Here is a 13,795-nt window from a genome sequence, read left to right on the forward strand (position 1 = left end):
CTGGTGAAGTTGGGTTTTTTTTCCTGAAATATTTATATTTTTAATACAGTTAACATATTTCCAGTATGTTATTGTTGTATGTTAGTATACAGACTACCAAGAAATATGTATGATACTTGTAGCATTGCTAAAATAAAGTTTCATGTGGCCAAAGACTTTAGCACAGTACTGTATACGCTCACATTTTTTTCAAAAATCTATCAAAAACTATTTCTCCAGAGACTTTGATAAATATACTGTACTGTATAAAGCAACACTTGCAATTAGTATCGAAGATGAAAAAGTTATCACATATTTTGTATGTGATTAAAAAATATGCACTATTGTTGCCATTATAATTTTAATTGGAAAATTTCACATTCATAAAACTAAGTTTATTAATTAAATCCCATCCCTTCAGGTGTTTTTTTTAATTGAAACTGATTGCTATATTGAGTGTCTTAAATTTGTGACAAATAAATGGCACATACTCAAAGTAAAGGGGTTTTCAGCAATTCATGTATTAAATGCAATCAGACTCAAAAATGAAAATGTTTATTTCACATACTCCTGCTATTGTTCTATCTTACATGCAAGAAGCTACTCTGTATGCAGTCCTTTTTATTTGAAGAGAGTGGAAAAACTTGCTCTTACACTGCCCTTAAAACTTTCAAATGGAGTGCAAACAAAGTAAAACATTTCCTTTAGTTCTTGAAGGCAGCACTAGGACTGCAGGATGCGTCACTTCCGCTGTAAACACGACAAAGTACAGTCTGCCGCCCTCCTGTGGGCAACCCAAGTAGAAAATAAAATCACAGAATTAAAACTACAAATTATTTCTTTTAAGTTAGTATTTTTTATTGTGTACAAGTGAAGCAGAACTTAGAAAAACACTACAAAAGGAAATCTTTCTCACAGAGGACATGCTCACCTGTCAAACACAGGTGTAACTACTAACATGAATCATGGCTGCATCCCATTCGGCTGTACCAGAAAATGTCTTCATTGAGCAGCTAAATACAACTGATCCTTTGTTAGTGTTGCCAGTTACACCTGTGCTTTTCCTATGACAAACGTCAGATGTGAAAATGGTTCATCGATGTGCACATTGCATTTTGTTTTTAGCTATAGTGTCATGTAAATCACTTGATGTGTTTTCTCATAAAAAAAAAAAAAAAACTTGCATTATACAATACAGTCTAAAGTGACAGTGGATTAAGTTATTATAGTTGTAATATGCTGCCAATTACAGCTGAATGTAAACTTTTCTCATCACAGATATTTGACAAAAGCAAAGTGTAACTAATAACAATCATAATTGGTTCCATTCATGTACATGGCTATAATTTTGAGGTACTTTACTTGAGTATTTCTATTTTATGCTACTTTAAACATCTACTCCACTGCATTTTGATTGCCAGTATTGTCCTTTTATCTCGACTATATTTATTTGACAGCATTTATGGATTCAGATTACTCATATAAAATACAAAACAGCTAATGAATGGTAAAGCAATTTTAAAAATTAAACTTCTGGGAAGTATATAAAATATCTAAAATGAGCTCCACCTTTACCAGCTGTGACACTGAAGTGATGGTCACATTAATGCACCTTTAAATATAATCCTGTAATATATCATTATGAAAGTGGCCATTCTGCATAATGGGAGCTTTTACTTTTGGTGCTGTTTTTTAAAGCTAATGTTTTTGTTTTATTACTTTAGATTTTAGACGTTGTACTTTTACTTGTAACAGAGTATTTTTCAAACTGTCGCATTTCTTCTTTTAGTGAAAGATCTGAGTACTTCTTCAACTACTGTTTGTCAGTAAAGCATTCACGCTGGCCAGCAGCACTTGAGCACCTCAAAGGAATGCGGTCATTTTTAATTTCAGTCAAACTTTTGTTAAAATGTCCAGAGAAAAGGGCCCATTGTCAGTAAGTAAACCTGGGCATTGAATATATCTGCAGAACTTCAGTGTAACAAACATTAAAACAATATTACATTGTCTTTGTGACTTGGTTTAATGGTTGGGATGCAATGCAAAACAAAAATGGGAAGATGCAGAATCCCTGCAAACAACATATTTAAATAAAGAAAAACATTTTTTTAAAAAGCAGCGGTAAACAAAGTCACCACAACTAGTAAGCAACGAGTACAGGCCAGTTTCTCTATTATAACTCTAAAAATATGAGCAGTTTAACATATGAAATACTGCTGAGACTTCAAGTTAATTTGTATACACCTATACGCTAACACAAGTGCTGTAAGTTTTGATTTTAAATAGTGACATTTGACCACTCACAATAACACCTGGTGTCATTCGGTCTGCTGGTCTATAAATTAATAATCTGCTCACAAGTGAACATTGATAGTAACGCTGCAAACAAGCGATTAAAGGCCACACAGAGCGCTACAATGGCAGTTTCCACACTGACAAAACAATGAAATACAAAGCTATACATTGACTTAATTAGCAGCTAAAGCTGAGTGAAATGTTTTCTAATGTAACAATGATGTTTTTAAACCCATTGAATGAATTAAAATGTTTTTAACTTAAAATAATGAAGCTTTTTCTTACCGCGGTGGAAATGTACGGAAGCAAATAAGAGACGTACATATTTGAACTTCAACAGCTACTGAAGAGGGAATACACCACTGAACTAATAACATTAAAACATTTTACTTTGTAAATCATGTATCTACATTTATCTGTTCTAAACTGACCTCTTTAAAAAATCAGATTACATTTCTTGATTTGAGATTTCTAAAGCTGAAATTGACTTTTTAAAGTCAAGTTTCAGAAATAAAAAAGACTAGGGATACCCAGGAAAGAACAGGAAATCAAGCTTGAATGTTTAGACCAGTCAAATTTGACTGATGTTCTTTTTAAAAATGTTTTCAAAATAAATTTTTAAATTGGAATTTAACCAATCAAATTTGAACAACCTCAAACTATTTTTATAGTAAAAAAAAACTCTGAATCTGAATTTGTTGAAAAAATAAATAAATGAATAAATATAATTTGATATAATAATTTCTAAAAGGTAAATTCAGGACAAATGAACCCCGATACATGGTTTTCAAAGTAAAATATTCTATGAATTCAGTGGCGTTAAAATTGCAATAGTTACAAGTTTCACTTGAAAAAATGGATAAAAACGGCCCCTTTGTTATTGTTGTGGTAAGCACCGAGAAAAAAAAAATTAAACAGATAAAACAAATAAAACCAACAACATATGTCTGTTTCCCCTTAATTATCTGTCAGTCTTCTTGTTCAAGTATGAATCCTTGTTTCTTTCACTGAAAGTTGCCTGAGATAATAAATACCATTTTACAGTACAGACAGCTGGAGCTTCATCAGCAGAGCAAAACTGTAACACACAAATAACTCTTATGTTGAGCTTCAAGCTAAAATGACAGTACGCTGCTATGGAGACATGATGTATTACCTCTAACTCACCCTAAACATCCAATACTTGTACTAGAGACTTGAATTAAAAGATGAGGCATCATTTTCTGTTTTTCAAGTCTTTGTGCAAAACGATGATTGGAATGATCAGATTATTACTGATTAGACTGATAGCAGTGTATTGACTGATCAATTTGACACTATGAGGTAAATTTTTTTTATAACTACTGTTAAAATTCGGGATTAAAACTGAGCCTTGCTCTAGCCAAAAGTTCCCAGCAAAAGATTGAAGAATGATTTCTTTTACGATATTTGAAGGCAAAGATGCTCACTGTGCAAAATTCTGAAAGAAACTTTTAGATTTTAAGGCTCTTCCAGTAAACTGACAGTACGTGAATTTAAAACATCAACTCTGAAGCTTCGTGGCAGCAGCTTCAGCAACAAACACACATTATTTACATCATGAGGAAGCATCTTTCTCATGCAGCTTACGTTACCATTGCGGCACACCCTTTTGAGATTGCAATGGAATTAATACAACTCGGAGAAAAGGTGTCAAAGCCAACAAACATCCTGCGGGACAGGTAACGCTCGGATCCCTTTAAATCTGGCTGTAAACTTCAGCGGGGAATGGCACGAATGGAAATCTTTACTGAACTCTCACTGACTTCATCAGTAATCACACTGACCCAACAGTGAACTCCATTCGGGGACAGGAAGCAGTTTGTTAAAGCATCACCTCTCTGGTCTGGAGGATGTCGATGGAGCAGATCAGAGCGGCGAGGGATGAAGGAGAGTCTCTTCTTTTATGACTGTAAGCGCTTCTGAAACAACCCTCCACATGCCTGATTGGTCCTCTCTTCAGAAGTCCATCCCTTCATCGCTCTCACACCAGTCTGACGGAGCATCGGTGCCAAAGTAACGATCTCCAAAATTACCTTTGGAAACAAAAAAAAAAAAAAAAGAGGAAAAGACAAATGAGAAAAAGACAACAAGTTTTTAGTTTTGTCATGCATTTTCACCATGAGGCTACTTCAGCACAAGATTGAGGTTCAGGTTCAGGTGCAGCTTGAAGAGGCTACAACTTGCAATTCATTGCGCAACCTTGTGTTATAACACAACAAATAAACCTTAGAAGATTTTTGGCTTTTGTAATTGCTACTTAGCCGTGTGCTCCTTTTCCTGCATCTGTATCGGCCCCATCATGGTGTTGTGACCCTAACAATATAAACAGTCCCCGTGTATTCTGCACAGCTTCGCAATTTAGTCCAATAATTGCAACTTTAACGAAAATTTGACCAATCACTGTAGTTTCCCATGAGGCAGCTGCCAGAAGGTAACTTTCTTGATTCCGATTGTGAGGATGCAGACGTGTTCGACATGAGTTTCTCACATTTACTAACAAAAAATACTGCGGAAGAAAGTGCGAGGCCATTTCCTGATGTTTTGCACAAAATCTGGGGTTAACAGTTTTGCACATTGTGCGATGTTGTATTTAAGCCCAAGGAAAAGTCATCGATCGACCAGCACTTTTCCAACACAGCTAGAGAATGTCTGAAACGCTTCGACAACTGACAAGACAAATCCCGCTGACAGAGGCTATAACAGTCTACTGTACGTGCTGGAACAGTTAAGGTGATTTAGATTAAATATAGTGCAGCCAAAATCACAAATTCACGATATGTCTTCACACTTTGGCAATTACAGAAAAAAGGAACTATTTTTTTTAAATTTTCACCTGCTTCGTGCAATTTAGAGCAACAATAATACAACACCTAGAGCATTGTAAAATGCATTACAACTTCTGAAAAAGCTGCTGTGAAATCAGGTACAGCTGTGTGGACCTAACTAAGATCTAATTAATAAGTAAGATTTCAAACTAGATGTGGCAACTTTTCAGTGAGTTTATTTTTACTGTGGCTCAGACTTTAAGTTTCTATCTTTATCTCACCATGTTGAGAGTTCATGCTGCTAAGTTTCTGGTTTGTTACTACAGCTGCTGTGAGTCCTTTGCTGGTATTTGGGGTCCAAATGGAAATAATTAAATTTGCACTATTTAATTCACCGTAGAGGTGAGCCAGATGAGAGCAGGAGTCAGAACAGTGACTGTTCTGATCGTAGGCTTCACTTCTTCTACAGTTCTCTCCTAAACTGTAGTTAACAACGTAATCATATCTAACAACCAAAATCTCTCAGAAATACTGGATTTGGATTGTTTGTTTAGCCTCAGACACATATTTAATCATTTTGGGCAAACTGTAGGCATCTGTGAGATCATGAAAATACCTTTGAAGATGCAGCCTGCTGGGAACAAAAATCATATTTTCATTTTTGTGTAGGGGATGCTATCAGACAGGCTATCAGAGTCCTGATGAAAGAAAGTGTAACTGATCGACGTCTTAATGAATGAGTCTCACGTAGAACAGCACAGGTATTACTTATAATGACCGCTCTGTTCTTTTAAAAAATGTCCCGCTAAGTTATTGCAGTGTGACAGTGAGCCAGCATGAATAACCGCAGGACCCTGAAACTGAAGCAGCTAAATGGAATTCAGCTGTCATTTTATTATTTTTATCGGTGCGTTTTTGACTGTGTCGTGTCAAACATTAGATGAAATTACGTTACAATTTACACCTGTGGCTACATCTTAATCACTGAGGTCTAAGCAGATGTTTTTTTTTAATCAGCTGTCAGGATCTGCTGTGGCATCACCGAATTTTGGCCAGAGGTGCAGCATGTTGAACAGCTCAAACCCAAAGAGAGCAGCGATGTGATTCAGTGTTGATTTACCACTTAAAACCTCACCAGCTGATAGATCCATCAATCACATTTTCTTATTGTCTTCCACTGGCTGCTAATAAAGGTTGAAGATAATTCATAAAGCTTTGCAGCAGCTGGCTCTGGCCAACATAACTGAGCCGCTGAACTCTTACAGCACCGCAAGGTCAGTTAGGTCCTCTTATTGAGGACTCGGAGACATAAAAGCAGAGGTGATGGTGCCTTTACTGCCCTCTGGAAACAACATGTCAGATGAGCCTGTTAAACACTTCAGGCAGCTCATTTAGACACAGTTTCCTCTATTTGCAACATCATTAGATTCTTATGGGTAGGTTATGTGTGTGCATTAATTTTTATGTATTTGTTCTTGTATGTAACTATAAAAGAGCCACTAAATTCTCGCAGCTGATGACTAAAGGCAAGCTAACGTGGGTCAAACTGCTTCTTAGACGCTACAAATTCAGGTGAAAGGGGAAAAAGACAGCTCCTCACCAATGCCTGGGATGATATGGAACTGGTCGTTGACCTCCTTGTCCACAGCGGTGGTGATGATGCGCACTTTAGGGAAGGCGTAGGCTACAGAGTGGACGCCCATCTCCGCCATAAGCAGCGACAACAGGAAGATCTTATCTTCGGCTACGTCGTGGTCCTTCGGAGGAAATAGGGGACAGAAAATGCACATAAATGATCATTCACAATCACTGGTGGTGGCATCATGGAAAATTCCTCCAATAATCTTCATATGATTTAAAGGGTTTATTTTCATTTTTAAATCCAATTCCTTAATATGCCACTGAGGACACATTTCGACTGATAAAATGACGAACAATAATAACATGACACTCCAGTGGTCAGTGTTTTTTTTTTTTTTTTTTTAAAAATGAGCCATAAAAGTTATGTCGTCCTACTAGCAGCACTCTGACAGCCATGAGGGCAGCAGCTCCGGTGGACACGGTGCTGTCCATCAGGATGACGTAGTCTTCACTGATGTCTTTAGGCAGACGAAGGTAGTGAAGCTAGAAGGAAGGAGACAAGACATAACAAGACATAACATCACATAACATTTTAAAAACAGATATTCTGATATTTACCATCTGTATTAATCTGTTAAAATCATAAAATACCCATAAAAAATAAAGAATTGGCAGTTGTTTTTTGTTGTTTTTAATAGCTCCTTTTGGTCAGTTATGTCATAATATTAAAAAGGAAAAAGCAAAAGTACGCATAAAAAAACCCTTAAAGGTTCTATGATGTTGCAATAATCTATGCTCAATGTTCCTACAGCTTAAGGCAAGTAAAAATGTAAGACTTAAGACTTTTATTGCTACTTGGCATGAAATTTAAGACCAATTTTACAATAACCAACATAGATGGACAATTTTGCCCAAATGTTTATGGTAAAATAAGACAGGACATTTTTTTGTCCTGTGAAAATGTTAATTAGATTGATTTATGACATTTTAGTAAAAATTAAGGACTTATTTTTAGATTTATGAATTTGGTTGTTTGGTTGTCGCTTCGAGCGTCTGCGGCAGTTTTTCATAGACACTTCATGGCAGCTTCATGAAGTTTTCTCGGGGTAACAAATCAAAACTGATAGCTGAAAAAAACCCAACATTTTCTCATCTTCTATTGATATAACTATTGTTTGTATCTTATATTATTCTTTGGTATTTTACTCCATCTTGATTTTGTATTATCTTGTCTGGTTTTATTTGACTTCCTGCAACCATGAATGTTTTGATCCTGGTTCAACCATGTAAAGCACTTTGTAACTGTGCTGTATAAATAAAGTTTATTATTTCACATAGTTGAAAGCGGGAAGTCTGAATGAAAATCTTGAACTTTGCTTTTCACTAACACATTTCATCTCAGGTAAGGCTGTAACTTTCTGCCAAATTATTTCTGCATGTAGGAAAGAAACACAAGTCAATATGTTTATTATTTATGTTATTATGCAATTTTCTTCTCTGTGATGAAGTCTTGTAACACTTTTAAAGCCAGCACCATGCTCATAAAACTCCTGCTGAAACTTTGTGAAGCAAAAACAGTACTTCAATACTACAATACTACAATACAATAATATTTGAGATTCACAAACCTCTGGTTCCCCCGTGTCATGGTTGGTCTGAATGAGGATCTTTCCCAGTCTGATGTCTTTACACACAGCCATCAGAGCCTGCTCCATCGTCTCTCCTGCTCTCAGGATGGAAACACCTGTAATCTACGAGAAACGCAGAGGAAGTGAAGTGAAATTTCTCAATACATCAAACATTCTCCTGGCTAATCAAAGCCACCAAAGTCCTCATATATACATTGCTTAATGCTAAACTTGGTTTATCAAAGATCCTGAAAAACGTCGTAACTTTCTCTGCATCATGTGGACTGTGCTGTAGAGGTGTTAAATTATACTTTTTTTCTAGTTTATGATGTAAGAAAAAAAAACTGTCAGGGTATGGCAAATTGTAATGGGTGTGACATTGCTGCTTTGCATCTAAAACTTGTTTTTTGTCACTAAAGGTCTTGACACTAAGCTTATGGTCGGCCGTCGCTCAGTGTTGAGCAGTTGTTGAGTGTCTTTTGCCCTATTTTTTTCCAGTGTGTCCCACTAATCGGCCCTTGTTGGCTGTTTTTTTTTTCCGGATGACTCAGCATGTCGTTTTCCCATCGTTGTGTATGAAATCCCTCTGATTTGCAGTTGAGCTCAGCACACGAGAAAGAGAAATGGAAGTGAGGAAAGTAAACAAATGACTAAAGTCGAGAGGAGGTGAGATCGAAACAAACTCGTTAAACTAGGTAAGGTTATTTTTCTAACCATTGAGCTTTTAAGCAGAAACAGTTTGTTATTGTTTGTGTTATTTTTCACTTGAGTACGGTAAATATTATTTGTTCTTGTCTAAATTATGTCTTGAATTTGTCCTGTCATTCTTCTGGCTTCCCTTTTTGAATAACAAATACAGACCATCACTGCCTGCTGCTATGGAGTTATTTCATGTGGGCACAGAACGTGTTTGCTTGTTGCCTGTCGGTTGTAGTCTTTGTGGTGTATTCAAACGTCATTTTTCGGCTGAGACACAGGCGACATTAGGTAACAGTCCGCCTTTGTCACAGCTTGTTTTTTCGATGTGGCTTTGGTGCGTCTGGGCCGTAACATAAACACTGCAGCTTGGCAAAGGTGCTGAGTGGCTGAACACGAAACGTGGACTTGGTGACCACAAAGCTAATCTAACGGTTTACAGGAGCATAAAAGCAAACTTACTCTTTTACCGCTCAGCCTCTTGCCGTTGTAGATGCCACCCTGAGGCGTCTCCACAGATACTGGCTGGAGAGGGAGGAAAAAGATGAGGAGGAAAATAGGAAAATAGAAAACCACCAACCACTTTAATATTTACACCAGTCAACAGCAGGTACCACCACGATACAGCACAAGCAACTTAAAGCATTTTAACAGTCGAGAAAAGATACTGTGCTTTATTTATATTCCAGTAAGATTCAACCTTAAAATGGAAGCAGCGGGTCAGTTACTAATCTTCACACCTCCACACAAACACAAAAGACTTACCTTGAGCGGCAGGAAGGAGAGGGCATGCTCGATCAGAAGCCTCATTAATCTCTTGGAGTAGAAGATAAACTCGTCTCTGTTCGTCTCCTTGTTCCTACACAAACACACGGAGGTCAGGAGCAAAGAGGATGGAAAAGATTTGTAAGAGAACGGAAAGAGTCTGACCCACACAGGGAGTCAAAGTGAGAATGTCTCGACCTTTGATTTAAATTGTTTTCCTTTCTATCTCTCTCTTCTCCACCAACTTTCTGTACAACAATACGGCAATTGTTTTAAAATATTTTCTGTTAAAAACTCTGTTTAAAGCTAATTCAAAAAGACGTTGCTTGTGAGATGTGAGTGTGTATTCTGACCTGATGATGGTGTGCATGCCGCGGACCTGCGGCGTGCTCTCCATCACGCTGAGGGTTTTGGGTAAAGGCTGACCCTGGTGAGCCGAGGCCAGAGCCGATCTGTGAAAATCAAATATGAATAATTAATACGTTTTTGGTTTAATTGAGGGCATCAATTCTGTTATTTTATAGTTTTTCATCATAAAAAAGCATTTTCCAAAAAGCTCTGCGTGTTTTATAGGATTGGAATCCTGACTGTACAACATGCTATCCATGCACTTTTTGGGACTTAATAACAGCTTGTGGCAAGTTTTGTCATTATGGATACGACAAAGTGCTGTTAAAACCAAACACATTTCAGATTTGAGATGTGTATTTTAAGGATGCACAATAATGGTTTTTTTTGCTGATATCCGATATGTCAATATATAACAACTCAGTTGGCTGATAACTGATATCAATATATTCTCTTTTTTCCCCACCTAATTTTAGTGATCACCAAGTCTCTTCTGTCGTGGAATTAAGATCATATTATGCATGTGCTTTAGTCGTAATTGGCCCACCAGCAGATAGAGACGTAAATGCAATGCTTCTCAGTGTATGTATTATTCATTCATTATGCAAAGTGATAAAAAATACTTCAACTCAGGGTTCATGTTCACTTTGTCAAAAAAAAATCTCTGTTACATCAGCAGAAATCAGAATATTGGCCATTTCAACTATTTAATATTAAACCCAACATCTGCCGATAGTGATGTCAATATTATTGTGCATCCCTAATATAATTATAATAATTGGTCTAATACAACCTCAGAAAGAAGCTTCTTATTGTTTGTTCTCCAACATTCTGATAAAACTACAAATTCTGTGAAGTTTCCGTGTTTTTTTCACACATAAAGACAATAATGTAATGTTTGGGATTAGAAATTAATTAATAAATCCTGTCTTTATGTCTGACCAGCATAAGAGCAAAAGTAAGATGTATGTATGTGTGTAGATCACTGAGCCATAGTCTTATTACTGGAAAAGTAGCTGGGTATTCTATGTTTCTACTGCCAGGCAAAGGTTTTGGAAGCAAGATTAACACAATGTGTGTTAACACCTTAAGCCAACGCAATGCAAAACAAGAAATGCAATTCTGAAAATTGGCAAATGCGGAAAATACACTTTTGACACACATGCTTACAAAGTTCATGAGCAAAGAGAGCTAAAGCATCTATTCCTGCTGCCCTTTCACCGCTGAAATGTGTTGCTGCATGCTCTGTACACATACTAAAAGAAATAAAACATGCTTCTGCTTTAAACCTAAGTTTGCAAATGAGTTTAATACTTTCCTGCCAAAGCAGCTTTAGCATGTCATAAAAGGCATTAAAGAGAAGAAACAAGCATGTTGGCTTAAAGGTGTTCACACAGTCCAGTATGCACAGCTGATTGTAGCAGGTTGAAAAGGCCAGAGTGCACTGAAAACTGCTTTCCAAACTACGACACTACAAGAGGATGCACAAGGCGAGCCTCACATATCCCAGCGGAGTTTCCTCTGAAGAAGGTGACAGGTATTTCATTTGATAAGATTTAGAGATAAAAAGAGGAGAAGGAAAAAAGACAGAAAAAATACAGGAGGGAAAAATATACAAAAAGGACATGAAGAGACAAAAATAAAAAGGAGAAAAGAAGAGAAAAAAACTGTGTTAGAGCAGTGAAAGCGGCTCCACTACATCACTGCTCTGCTTCACCGAACAAATACTTTCTAGTTCTGGGCTGAAGAGCAGTGATTCAATTTGTCTTATAAGTGGGTTCATTTTAGGTGACTCAATTCAATCACACTCTGCGCAGGCTACTTTGGAAGGTGAAAATACAGATCAGTAACCCTTTATCACAGAGGCAGGTGGGTACACTACAAACCACAGAGAGCAGCCTTTATCCCTGCACCTTAAACAGCCTGAACTGCGCATTGATCTGTGCGTGTGTGAACTCTGGTACTTTCAACTGTTAGTGTGTCTGAAGCCGTGTGTCCACTGGTCCCATGTTGCACATTAAACCCAAACAATGTCAATACTGGTAAGCGCTCTATTCCAGTGTTAAAACACTTTACTGCTCAATAGAGCGCTAAAAAATGCACTAGCTGATCTCTGGACTGCTGCTACAAGACATGGTAGACTAAAGTAGTCATTTTTTAAACCCAAGGTTGGTGAGGTTGTGTGTAAAAGCCTGTGAAGCTTTGATGCTGTTAAAGAAGTATTAAAGGGAGATACTATATTGTCAGAAATTGAATATAATATAATGCTTTCTGTAATGTATGATCACCTGAAAATAACAATTGTTGTGTTTTGGTTATCTTTAGAATGAGCCGTTTATATTTACATAGGGAGCAGGTCCTTGTTTATGGCGTTCGCCATGTTGTCCTGCCATGTTTCTACAATGGCCCAGAGCAGACAAACCAAAAACTGGCTCTACGTAGGGCCATTCCTGTTTTTGCGTCATGCACCATAGTCAGCAGCCGCTCCGGGACAAGAGCATGGGGAAAACATTGACTTTTTTTTTTACACATGAAACTACTTAATTCAGTGTTTTGCTGGTTTTGATCCCTTGGCCTGTTTGTTTTGGAAAGGAAGAGACCTCAACAGATGATTTAGTTTCCGTTGAAAACCTTCTGAAGAATGAACACGGGGAATTATTTTTTTTGCATTTCTGCCTTTATTGGATATGACAGAGTGAGAGCGTGAAAGGAGGAGAGAGAGGGGACAACATGTAGCAAAGGGCTGTCAGCTGGAGTTGAACCCACGGCCACTGCATCAAGGACATTGCCTTCATACATGGAGCGCCTGCTCCATCCACTGAGCCACCGGTCGCCCCCACTGAGGGATTTCTAACCAGGAGTTTTGGTTGGTTGCAATCCTTACTGCAAGATACCACTAAATCCCCCTAAAACTTATTTATTTTGGCCATTTGGGGACCAGCAGAACCATCATGTAAACAAACTGACATATTGTCATCTTTGAAAGTTATTTGGTAAAGGTGTCTGCAAACTTACCAGCAAGTTTTTAACAGTGTCCCCTGACAAATTCAACTCCTTTAGCTGCTAAATGTTCCACTATCTTCACCAGCTAGCTGCTAACTTTGTCTGTCTGCTGTTTGGTGCTGAGCAGGTAGTGTGCACAATGTTTTTAAGAGTGTTTCTTCACTAAAAAAATAAGCTGCCTGATGCTGCTGGAAATAAAGTTGATAAGAGCGAAGAGAAAAAAACAAAACAAGTTGTTGTGACAATGAGCTGAATAATATCAAACTGTTTTTACTGATATGCATGTTGAATGATGTATTTTGTGGTTTCACAATGAGATCCATTATTTTTTTTCCTGTAATGCACCAATCACAGAGGAAGAAATCCATTGTAGAAGAAATCAATATTAGCAGAATTAAAGTTTCTCTGGGCAACAAAAAGCAATGTACTTGCAGAAGTTAACCAGATGGACTGGCTGATTGATTTGCTCATCAGTAAAAACAAACACACAAAAAACAAGACAATTATTCATAATGTCTTTGTTTTCAAATGAAGTGTGGTCAAAGATAGAGTGACAGCAGCAGGGAATGAGAGGAGAGAGAAGATGTAATAAAAAAAAGCAACAGTCATACCTCACAGTGATCTCACGCTGGAATGGTTACACAGCATTCAGGCAGGCAAGGGGAGTCGTGCACGCACAAGTAGACACACACGTGTGTGTGCAAACAGTGAAAC

At 37.4% G+C, this 13,795-nt stretch overlaps 1 protein-coding gene across 2 annotated transcripts in view; it reads right to left on the reverse strand.

Annotated features, from left to right (window-relative positions):
• Window positions 1-1,114: 1,114 nt before the first annotated feature.
• LOC121955535 (uridine-cytidine kinase-like 1) overlaps window positions 1,115-13,795 on the reverse strand; it is a 34,234-nt gene continuing 21,553 nt past the window's right edge. Inside the window, exons 8-15 of one of the 2 annotated variants that reach the window (XM_088089388.1) lie at window positions 11,580-11,599; window positions 10,084-10,182; window positions 9,731-9,824; window positions 9,428-9,490; window positions 8,270-8,392; window positions 7,077-7,184; window positions 6,661-6,817; window positions 1,115-4,328 (exon numbers count right to left, since the gene is read on the reverse strand). In XM_088089388.1, coding sequence (XP_087945514.1) covers window positions 4,252-4,328; window positions 6,661-6,817; window positions 7,077-7,184; window positions 8,270-8,392; window positions 9,428-9,490; window positions 9,731-9,824; window positions 10,084-10,182; window positions 11,580-11,599 — 741 coding nt within the window. In that variant the 3' untranslated portion in view covers window positions 1,115-4,251. Of the gene's footprint in view, window positions 4,329-6,660; window positions 6,818-7,076; window positions 7,185-8,269; window positions 8,393-9,427; window positions 9,491-9,730; window positions 9,825-10,083; window positions 10,183-11,579; window positions 11,600-13,692; window positions 13,710-13,795 lie in introns of both variants that reach the window. The other variant, XM_042503541.2, reaches the window with a different exon arrangement.

This window comes from Plectropomus leopardus, chromosome 16 (genome assembly GCF_026936395.1).
Source record: "Plectropomus leopardus strain MGB_pleo_1.0 chromosome 16, ASM2693639v1, whole genome shotgun sequence".
Classification (NCBI taxonomy): domain Eukaryota; kingdom Metazoa; phylum Chordata; class Actinopteri; order Perciformes; family Serranidae; genus Plectropomus; species Plectropomus leopardus.